The sequence below is a fragment of the Mus caroli genome, chromosome 17, assembly GCF_900094665.2.
Source record: "Mus caroli chromosome 17, CAROLI_EIJ_v1.1, whole genome shotgun sequence".
Lineage (NCBI taxonomy): Eukaryota > Metazoa > Chordata > Mammalia > Rodentia > Muridae > Mus > Mus caroli.
Window position 1 is genome coordinate 54,153,560 of NC_034586.1, and position 11,209 is coordinate 54,164,768.

Genomic DNA, 11,209 nt, shown 5'->3' on the forward strand with positions numbered 1-11,209 from the left:
ACAGCATTATGAACTAACCAGTACCCCAGAGCTCTTGACTCTAGCTGCATATGTATCAAAAGATGGCCTAGTCGGCCATCACTGGAAAGAGAGGCCAATTGGACTTGCAAACTTTATATGCCCCAGTACAGGGGAACACCAGGGCCAAAAAGTGGGAGTGGGTGATTAGGGGAGTGGGCGGGGGTGTGTAGTGTATTGGGGACTTTTTGGATAGTATTGGAAATGTAAATGAGGAAAATATCTAATAAAAAAAGGTGTCAAAAAAGATACAGTATACATAAACATGATAATTTCAAAGAATAAAAAGTATACTTATAATTTAATACAATTATAAGAAATCAGAAATTAAAAAAAAGAAATTCACATACAAATGTGTCAAGGTAGAAGAAAATCAGCTTGAGTGAGGCAACACAAATAAATATGGCCCACATTCACTTATATTTGGGTGTTAGCAGTTAAGACATTGATAAGAAAGCTATAGTCTACACAGCAACATAGGTTATGTATAGAATAAGGGATCAGGAAGAACCAGGGAGAGGATGGACAACCTTAGGAAAGGGAAATGGATGGATAGGGATGGAGGACAATAAAAGTAGAGTCAAACACAGAGAAGTAAGGAAGATGGGGTGAAGTATGGAATAATGAAAGGTAGAGACAAAATTCAGGGATATACAGGAGTTTTATTGAAACCTAATACTATAGAATATTCCTACATTTTATACATATATCAATGTGATCTAGATGAATTGTCAATTTACAGGAAAATCATATTCCCAAGTGTACACCTTTCATGATCAAATGAAGGTTCCATTACTGGGAATTGGTTACATCTAGTCGAGGTCTTGGTCAAAGGCATGCCATGGAAACTCCCAAATATTCAGACTATTTCTAAGTGTAACCATTGCTCTAAAAAATGACAACAAGGAATACATTGCTAAATGCATCTACAAAACAAATGGAATATAGAGAAGTTGAGCTGGTGCCCACATCGAGCCTTTATCCCTACATACTAGCATCTTTGGAACAGAAAGCTAGTCTGCATGCTACCAAAAGAGAAAAGTAAGAACAAGCCAGCAACAAAACCTTTGATTTAAAATGGTGAAATGCCTTCAAAATATACTAGGGCAATGGTGTTATAAAGCTTGTGGGAATAAACAATAAATATCTAATATCAGTTAAGGGTACCTCTGTGAGATTGACCCCAAACCCCTTGCTGCACATGTAGCCTGAAACCTGGGACTAGATAGCTCAGGGACTTAGGACAATATCAATTTTTTTCTTTTTTGCTAAATGCATGTAGCTATAAAATGCACCCAATTACATTCTGCAATACTTTTGGATAAATGTCTTGTTCCTCAGAGAAACTTCTTCCTGCAACAAATGAGATTAATTATAGAGACCCCAAGAGAAACCATGGAATACTCACACTTAAATTGGATCTGTCAACCAATCTATTTGCTTAGGGCTCAGGGAATTCCGGGGAAAAGTAAGAAGAAAGAGTGTAAGAGCCATAGGGGCCTGAGGACACCAAAAAATCAAGTCCTTCTAGGTACAAGAAGATTGAAGCATATATAAACTCACAGATACTGAGGCAGCATGCATAGTGTTTATATATATCAGCACAAGGAAGTTCCTAGAGTAGAAAGGAGATGTGTACACATGCTTAATCCTTAATGGAAACCAGCTCTAATTGACAGTCACTTGCAAATGAAAAAATGTGTTTCCCCTATGGAGTTTTATTTGGGAAACAAATCACTGTAAAGTGTAGGTCTCCTGTCCAGTAGTAGATGGCCAACACAAAAGAGCTCAATAGCATCATGGAAGGTATTTTTCTCATGATATTGACCCCCGAAGGGAGACCCTCACTCAAGTCTCGGGATCCGGCGCGAACCCAAAAAGAGACGTAGAGACCAGAATATCGTGCACACAAAGCAGCTTTAATGAAGCGGGGAAAGTACCAGCGCACTGGGGCCGAGACCCATACACCTCAGCATAGGGTAGAGGAGTCTCGACCCCGAGTGGGATTTCTTCAGGGCTTTTAAAGGAAAAAACCACAAGCAAGGGGGAATAAGGAGGAAGTAGGGGAGTTCCACTCTATTTTTACTTGGTTAACCATCTGCAAAGTGGGCAGGCATACTGGGGTCATGTCCTATATCTGGCTGCCTGCCTGGCCCGTTAGAACGTTTGTGGTTGTTCCAGGAAATGTTTTTCTCCATTTTTATTTTTGACTGCCAGTTGGCCCAGCACCTGGTCTAGGGGTAAAAAGTTCACGTTCCCACAGTACCCAATGTTATTTTTATCTTTACATTCCCCACTTCTTCTTGTAGATAGCTCTAATCTTAGAGCCCTTGTTCAACTTCTTGAAGGGTTCTGTATTGTTGTCTGAGGACCATTACCTGTACTGCACTAACTCTTTCTTTTACAAACTCAGCTAATTTATTAATAATGCAGGGCCCGAAAGTCAAGATTAGAACGATAACAAGGAGGGGGCCGGCTACGGCAGACAGTAGAGTGGTGTACCAGGGGGATTTATTATACCAACTCTCGAACCAGCCCTGGCTGCTCTCTCTCTCTCTCTTTTTCTAGCATTTAGGCGTTCTCTTAACTTGGCCATAGAATCTTTAATCACCCCCGAATGGTCTACATAAAAACAACATTCTTCTTTTAGGGCTGCACATAACCCTCCTTCTTTTAAAAACAGCAAATCTAACCCCCTTCTATTCTGCATCACAACTTCGGACAGCGAGGTTAGTGATTCTTCTAATTTCGTAACTGTTTGTTCTAGCGCACCCAGATCGGTGTTCATTGCTGCTCTAAGTTCTTCATAATACATGGGCTGTTGGATCAGGACAGTTGTACCAGTCCCTATCCCTGCTGCCATTCCAATGCCTAATATTACTGCCAGGGTCAAGGTCACAGGTTCACGCTTATGCCGGGTGCAGTGGTCAAACTCATCAAGAAAAGAACTATCATCATGATAAATAATTCTGGGGACTAACTGTACTAACACACAATAATCGGAGGAGGCATTAAATACTGCCATGTGCAAACAAGGGGTTAAACCGGATCCGCAAGCCCACCAGGTGTTAGGAGGGGGCACAATATAGCTACCTGAATTGTTGGAGGGGTTAGCTATTGTTTTATTGCAGAGAGACCGATGGCTAGCGGGTACCTGTCCTAGGCACACACCGGACCCTGACACAGCCGAAAGAGTCAACTTTCGCTGATTTCCCCATGGACATTGAGAATGATCGTTGGTAGTACTGTAATTTCCTCTCTGTGCTATACCTTCATAATAAGGAGGACTGGCAGCAAAACACATCGAACAGGATTGGGTGACAGAGGGGTCAGTCCGGTTTAACGCTAAAAAAGCTCCATCCAAAAGGCCAAAGAGCCGATCGGAAATTGGTGGGATAGGAGAAGGAGAAAGCAAGGCCTTGGGGGTCGGGTTAGATCGGGGGCGTGGGTTAGACGGTTTGGGGGGTGGTAACCGTTGGCCGAGTACAGGGTTGGGTCCCACCACCTGAGGGGGCAGTTCCTCTACCCTTAGACGGATCCCAAAGGTGAGCCCGGGGTCATGCCCAGATATGTATAAACGCAGGCCCCAGCTATGGCCTGAAATCCAGGAGGTGACCTTTTTTCCCGGATATGTAAATCATATAGCAAGGGGGTTACACCAGCCATTATTTTTGCAGACCTCTTTGGCCTGTGGGGATGACGAGTTGTTGTCTACTGAGATATAGTCCCAAGAGGAGATTGGATTCCAGGCTGCTCGGCCAGTTGTTTCACATCCCCACGAGGCACAATAATATACATCTGGACCTCCGCATGATCGGGCCCACTTGGGGCGATGTGACCCAGGACAAACATAGAACCCTTCTCTCGGATTGTGGGTCACCTGGGCTAGTTTCATTCTGTTCCAGGCAGTATTGCACCGGGGAGTACGGGAAGTCAGGGGCTCATCACAGTCTCTAGCGCAACCCGGTGTGGTCCCCTTATTTCCTGAGCAACAAGGGGGTCCCGGGGGAGGAGAGTGCGGAGGGTGGTTATCTAGCCCCCAGTGAGCCTGGCCATGTAATGCCAGCATGCAAAGGTCTGGCGTGAGGTCGGGCCACCAAGTCCACAAAGGATGGGTGCCAGTTACTGACCACACAGTTTCTTTTTCTTCATTTACTATTTCCCATGTCAGCTTTTGAGGCTGATGGGGGTTCTGGACTGGGGCTGCGCTGGAGGCGCAGCTTAAGAGGATTACCAGTAGGCACCACAGTCCATTTATCTGTTTGGCTGTCTTCATCTTGAGCAGGGGCTCTCTTGATATGCGAGGCGTGTATCCAGGCTGCTATTCCGTCTACTTTTACTGCGGTGGGAGTTGTCAATAACACCAGGTAGGGCCCCTTCCACCGAGGCTCAAGGCTGCCGGCTCGATGTCGTCTGACCAGGACGCGATCACCAACCTGGAACCCGTGGGGCACTGCGGTGGTCCCTGGGGCATAGGCTTCTTTGATCTGGTCCCAGATCTGGTTCCTGATCACCTCTAGAGCCTTTAAATGAGCAAGCAAAACGGAAGGTAAGGTAGAGCCTGTATCGGGAACCAATGTCCCGCCAGTCTCTGTCAAGGGGGGCGGTCCCCCGTAAAGAATCTCAAAAGGGGTGAGTTCGAAGCGTCCAGGTGTGCTTCGGACCCGGAGGAGGGCAAAGGGAAGGAGGGCCACCCAGTCTTTTCCGCCGGTCTCGATGGCCAATTTTGTCAAGGTCTCTTTGATGGTCCTATTCATTCTTTCTACCTGTCCTGAACTTTGTGGGTGGTATGCACAATGTAATTTCCAATTGACGCCCAACTGTGTGGCCAGCCCCTGACTTACCTGGGCAACGAAGGCAGGTCCATTGTCAGACCCTATTACCTTAGGTACTCCAAATCGGGGCAGGATTTCTTCTAGGATCTTCTTTGCCACTATTTGAGCAGTTTCTGATTTGGTGGGAAAAGCTTCAACCCATCCTGAAAAAGTGTCTATAAATACCAGCAGATACTTGTTGCCGTACATCCCTGGTTTAATTTCAGTAAAGTCTACTTCCCAATATACTCCTGGACGGTCTCCTCGCTGTCTCTTTCCTGGTTCTGTATATGATTTTGTAGCATTAGTAAAAGCACAAGCCCGACATCTACTGACCACTTTTTGTGCGACCTTTTTTAGCTCTGGGATCTGAAATCTAGAGTTACCCTGTATTAACTTTATCATTTTGTCAGTCCCTAAATGGGTGAACTGATGTAATCCTTTTATAAATTCTTGGCCCTCTTCGGGGGTCAATTTAATTTTTCCTGGAAAGAAATAGGGAAGAGGATTACTTGTCCATAGTAATTCTTGGATGTCATACCTTTCAGGTTCCGGTGTAGGCGCTCCCTTTTTGGAACTAGTCTTTTCGATCAGGACCATTGCCCCCTGGGCTGCCTGTTTCGCAGCAGCATCAGCCATCCGATTCCCTTGAGCGGCCGGGTCTGTCCCCTTCTGATGCCCGGGGCAGTGTATAATAGCTACCTTTTTTGGTAAATGTATGGCCTCTAAGAGTGCCAGAATTTCTTCTTTGTTTTTAATATCTTTTCCTGCTGAGGTGAGTAGGCCTCTTTGCCTATATATGGCTCCATGGACATGGGCGGTGGCAAATGCATAGCGGCTGTCCTTATAGATGTTAACGGTCTTGCCTTCCGCTAGACGTAGGGCCTGTGTCAATGCTATAAGCTCAGCTTTTTGGGCTGAGGTGCCCTTCGGGAGGCCACTTGTCCAGATCGTCTGTTTCCCATCTACCACCGCCGCCCCCGCCTTTCTTTTTCCCTCCACCACAAAGCTGCTGCCATCAGTGTACCAGTTCGGTACCCCTGACCAGGGTCGATCGGACAAGTCTCTTCTTGTTCCAGTCTCTTCTGCTAAGATGTCGACACACCTGTGAACAGGAGCAGGGTCTCCCTCCAGTGGCAGAAGCATGGCGGGGTTTAAGATGGCGGGGGGCGCAAACGTTACCCGATCATGCAGCAACAGGCTTTGGTAATGGGTCATCCTAGCATTGGTCATCCATCGATCCGGGGGTTGTCTGATAATGCTCTCTAAAGCATGGGGGGCAACAATGGTCACATGCTGTCCCATGGTGAGCTTATCAGCGTCCTTGACGAGCAATGCTACCGCCGCTATGGCTTTTAAGCAAGTTGGCCATCCGCTAGCCACAGGGTCTAGCTTCTTTGACAAGTAGGCCACCGGTCGCTGCCACGGTCCTAGTTCCTGTGTCAAAACTCCCCGGGCCACTCCGGCCCGCTCGTCAACATACAGGGTGAAGGGCTTAGTTAAATCTGGCAGGGTCAGAGCCGGGGCCTCTAGGAGAGCCCTTTTGATAGTATCAAACGCCTTCTGGTGGTCTCCAGTCCAGACAAAGGGAAGTCCTTCTTTGGTCAATGGATATAGGGGGGCTGCCAAGGTTGCAAACCCAGGTATCCATAGTCTACAGAATCCCACCGTTCCCAAAAATTCACGTACCTGCCGCGGGGAGGTCGGGGTCGGGATCTGCATTACAGTCTTTTTCCGAGCTTCAGTAAGCCACCGTTTACCATCCCGGAGAATGTACCCCAGGTAGGTGACTTCAGTCTTGCATAGTTGGGCCTTTTTGGCCGAAACCCGGTACCCCAACTCACCTAATTCGGACAGGAGCTTTTTGGTCCCCTTTAGGCATGCCTCGCGGGTTCGAGCAGCGAGAAGTAGATCATCTACATACTGAAGAAGGGATACCTGGGGATTGTTGGCCCGGAAGGGTGCAAGATCTCGGTGGAGGGCTTCATCAAAAAGGGTGGGCGAATTTTTAAATCCTTGTGGCAGTCTGGTCCAGGTTAGTTGTCCTGTGTGTCCTCCTTCTGGGTCCCTCCACTCAAAGGCGAACAGTGGCTGGCTGCTGGGATGCAGCCGGAGGCAGAAGAAAGCATCTTTGAGATCCAGCACCGAGTACCAACTTCTTTCTGGTGGTAATGAACTCAACAAGTTATAAGGGTTAGGGACAGTAGGATGGATGTCCTGCACCCGTTTGTTAACTTCTCTTAGGTCTTGCACCAGTCGGTAATCGTTTGTCCCTGGCTTCCGGACCGGCAGAAGAGGAGTGTTCCACGGAGACTGGCAAGGGACCAGAATCCCCTGCCTTAACAGTCTTTGGATGTGAGGTCGAATGCCTTCTTTGGCTTCTTTGCTCATTGGGTATTGCCTGACCGAAACGGGAGTGGCCGCAGCTTTTAGCTCCACCACCACAGGCGGTATCTGTTTGGCCAGGCCCATTCCTGCCTGCTCGGCCCAGACCCCAGGGAAGGCAGTTAGCCATTCTGAGTCTGGTAAAGCTTTAATTTTTTGTTCATGTAAGCGGTACTCTTCTTCTAGATTTAGAACTAAACATGCCACAGGGCCTGGGTCATGCCCCCAAGTAACTTCTGGGCCATCAGGCGTAAACTGGACCAGGGCCTTGAGCTTGGTTAGTAGATCACGGCCCAAAAGGGGCGCCGGGCACTCGGGAATCACCAGAAAGGAGTGAGCTACTTGACTTTTTCCAACATTTAAAACTCTTTTGGTGGTCCAGGGGTACAATTTGCTGCCAGTGGCCCCCATTACTATTGTTCTTTTTTCTTTTAATTTTCCTAAAGGGTTAGTCAATACTGAATGTTCTGCTCCCGTGTTGATCAGAAAATTGACAGGTGTCCCCTCCACAGAGAGTGTTACCCTAGGCTCAGGGAGGGGGGCTGAGCCCCGACTTTCCTAGTCTTCTTCTTCTAAAGTTAGTACTTTGGGTTTCTTTGACTTCTTCTTTGGGCAATCTTTAGCCCAATGTCCTGTCTCCTTACAGTAGGCACACTGGTCTTTTCCAAGTGGGGCGCGCTGTCCTCCTTGTGGTCTTCTGGCCCTGTTGCCCAGGTACCCTGACTGTCCTCCCTTTCCTTCTCCTACTACTGCGGCCAAAATTCTAGTCAAATTTCTCTCTTGTCGGCGATCACGTCGGTTTTCTCTCTCCTCAGCCTCTTTTTTCTCTCTCTCCAGCTTCTCTTCCTCTGTCTCCCTCTTATGGTACACTTTTTTTGCCTCTTTTACCAGATCTTGTAAAGTATAATCCTGAAGGCCCTCAAGCCTCTGCAACTTCTTTTTAATGTCTGAGGCTGACTGGCCAATAAAGGCCATAGCTACTGCTGCCTGCTGTCCCTCTGACGAAGGGTCAAAGGGGGTGTACCTCCTATAGGCTTCCATTAGTCGTTCTAAGAAGACTGAGGGCGGTTCAGCAGGACCCTGAAGGACTTCTCTTACCTTGGCCAAATTAGTGGGCCGCCTTGCGGCTCCCTTGAGACCCGCCACTAGAGTCCGGCGGTAGATCAGGAGACGCTCCCTACCTTCTGCCATGTTGTAGTCCCAATTAGGGCGTGTCAAGGGAAAGGCCTCGTCAATGAGGTTGGGGAGGTTAGTGGGGGTCCCATCGTTCCCCAGGACGTTCTTTCTGGCTTCTAACAGGATCCTTTCATGTTCTTCCGTTGTAAAGAGGACCTGTAACAGTTGTTGGCAGTCGTCCCAGGTGGGCTGATGAGAGAACATCAGGGACTCTAAAAGACCTGTTAATCCTGCGGGGTTTTCGGAGAAAGGGGGGTGGTTAGTTTTTCAATTATAGAGATCTGAGGAAGAGAAAGGCCAGTATTGGAGAGGAACAAGCGCATTAGGATCAGCTGGGGCTGGTCCTCCCACATGCACCCGGAGGGGGAGCGCAACGTTGGAATCTGGCCCTGGGTCCCCCTCGGGGCTCCGACCCCGCTGGCTCCTGGTGCCTCCCGCCGGTCCCATGGCCCCAGTTCCAGCCCGTGGTTCCACTGGGGGAGCCGATTGCGGCGGAATCTGGGGTTGTGGGTACGGAGGGGGAAGGGTCTGAGAGTCCAGCCAGAGAGGGTCTTCAATCTGAGGATATATCTTTGATGGCGCTGAAGGAATCGAATGCGGCGAATCAGCGGGAGGTCCAGACTCCGCGACCGCCACAATAGCTCCTTTTGGTCCAGGAGTCCAGGGTTTGACCCAAGGGGGAGGAAATTGGACCAAGTTCTGCCAGGTAACTATGTGAGGTATCTGGTCCGGGTGGCCTCCCTGCTCCTGAAAAGTAATATTTCTAACAGCATAGATAAGAGACAGATTAAAAGCTCCTTCGGGGGGCCAGCCGACCCCAAAAGTCGGCCACTCAGAACTACAGAAGGTCTGCCACGGGCCCTTTTTAACCTCCATGGACTGATCGTGAGCCCTAGTCCTGACCTCTTTCCAATGATCCAAGGTGAGGGACAGCGGAGTTGAGGTGGACTGGCCCATATTGAATTCAAATTCAGTAATCAAGACTACAAGTACAGACACGAACGTAAGACAGAACAGAAACCAAAACCGGCATCGACCACGAGTCGACAAAAGGCACTGAAAAGACGCAGACGGCCGGGAGGTCGTCTGCGGAACCTGACGGCTGAGAAGAATTACTTCTTCTCGCCCTTCTTGGGGGTCCACCAGGCGTCCCTGGTCCTCCCCCGGTCCTCCTGGGACGTCTCCCAGGGTGATCGGACGGTAGACACCTGGATACGTCTATCCTTATCTATGCCGTACACTCCGTCCTGGAGCACGGCCTCTCTGAGCGCCCGCAGAAACCGAAAGTACGATCGCGCCGAACAAATGGAGACAACACCAAGACGCGGAAGACGGAAATTAATAAGCGACAGAACTTACCCCAGAAGGTGGTCTCGGTCTCCTGGGTGGTCGCGCAGATCCCGGACGAGCCCCCAAATGAAGGACCCCCGAAGGGAGACCCTCACTCAAGTCTCGGGATCCAGCGCGAACCCAAAAAGAGACGTAGAGACCAGAATATCGTGCACACAAAGCAGCTTTAATGAAGCGGGGAAAGTACCAGCGCACTGGGGCCGAGACCCATACACCTCAGCATAGGGTAGAGGAGTCTCGACCCCGAGTGGGATTTCTTCAGGGCTTTTAAAGGAAAAAACCACAAGCAAGGGGGAATAAGGAGGAAGTAGGGGAGTTCCACTCTATTTTTACTTGGTTAACCATCTGCAAAGTGGGCAGGCATACTGGGGTCATGTCCTATATCTGGCTGCCTGCCTGGCCCGTTAGAACGTTTGTGGTTGTTCCAGGAAATGTTTTTCTCCATTTTTATTTTTGACTGCCAGTTGGCCCAGCACCTGGTCTAGGGGTAAAAAGTTCACGTTCCCACAGTACCCAATGTTATTTTTATCTTTACAGAATCAATGGATTTAAAAAACCGTATCTATGCCATTTGTATAAATTATGACTTCTGGTTTTGTATTTTAAAGGATTTTTGTGAATGGGATGTCAAATGTGTGTGTCTTTGTGTTCTATACATTTCTTGTTCCTTTTCATGGTTTTTTGTTTTGTTTATTTTGTCACATTCTAGTTTGTTTTTTGTATTTTATTTTATTAGTATTCTTAAGATGCCTGTTTTGTTTTCTAATGAGAGACAGTAAATGGGTGGTTCATGATGGAAGTGGAGGTTAGGAGGAACTGGGTAGAGTCGGTAGATGAGAAACCATAATCAGATTACTGTATGAAAAATTTATTTTCAGTAAAAGAAATAAATTAATTAAAAATAAGTAAAAAGTGAAGATTAAATGAATGAATAAATGTATGACACTGCATTAAGAGGCAACAAACCTTCAAACATGAAGCTGGATTTGCATTTGTTGGGCATCCACAGCTGGACATGAGGCCTGTTATGATTTGTTATCCCATTGAGACTCCTTTGGATAACACTAGATTTTAATTTGCAAGTGCTTATCAATTAGAGATAGTTTCTGCGTTAAGGGTGGTAATATGCGTCCATTTTTTCCTATAAGTATTAGGACTCTATCCAGCACAGACTTGTGAAGGAACTGTGATTATCATCATTACAGTCTCTATGAGTTTGTATGTGTGTTGGATTTTCTATATTTTAGAAGGCATTGAGACATCCGGCACCCTCCCAGCCGGAGGACAGTGGTCCTGCCCTGCACGGGAGCCCTCTGCCTCAGGAGAAGGGAGCACCATCTTGGTTCCAGGACTGCGCCGAACTTAGGAACTTAGTCTGCACAGGTGAGAGTGTGCACCACAGAGGCAGACAGCTTCTGGGACAGGCAGGAGCCACAGAGCCGCTGAGGCAGCACCCTTTTGGGGCC

The 11,209-nt window shown here is 48.0% G+C and overlaps 1 protein-coding gene across 1 annotated transcript; it reads right to left on the reverse strand.

Annotated features, from left to right (window-relative positions):
* Positions 1-435: 435 nt before the first annotated feature.
* LOC110312285 lies at positions 436-9,350 on the reverse strand. Its single transcript, XM_021185800.1, is given in 2 exon segments — positions 436-526; positions 4,228-9,350. Coding segments are annotated over 2 exon segments (5,214 nt in total).
* Positions 9,351-11,209: the final 1,859 nt, after the last annotated feature.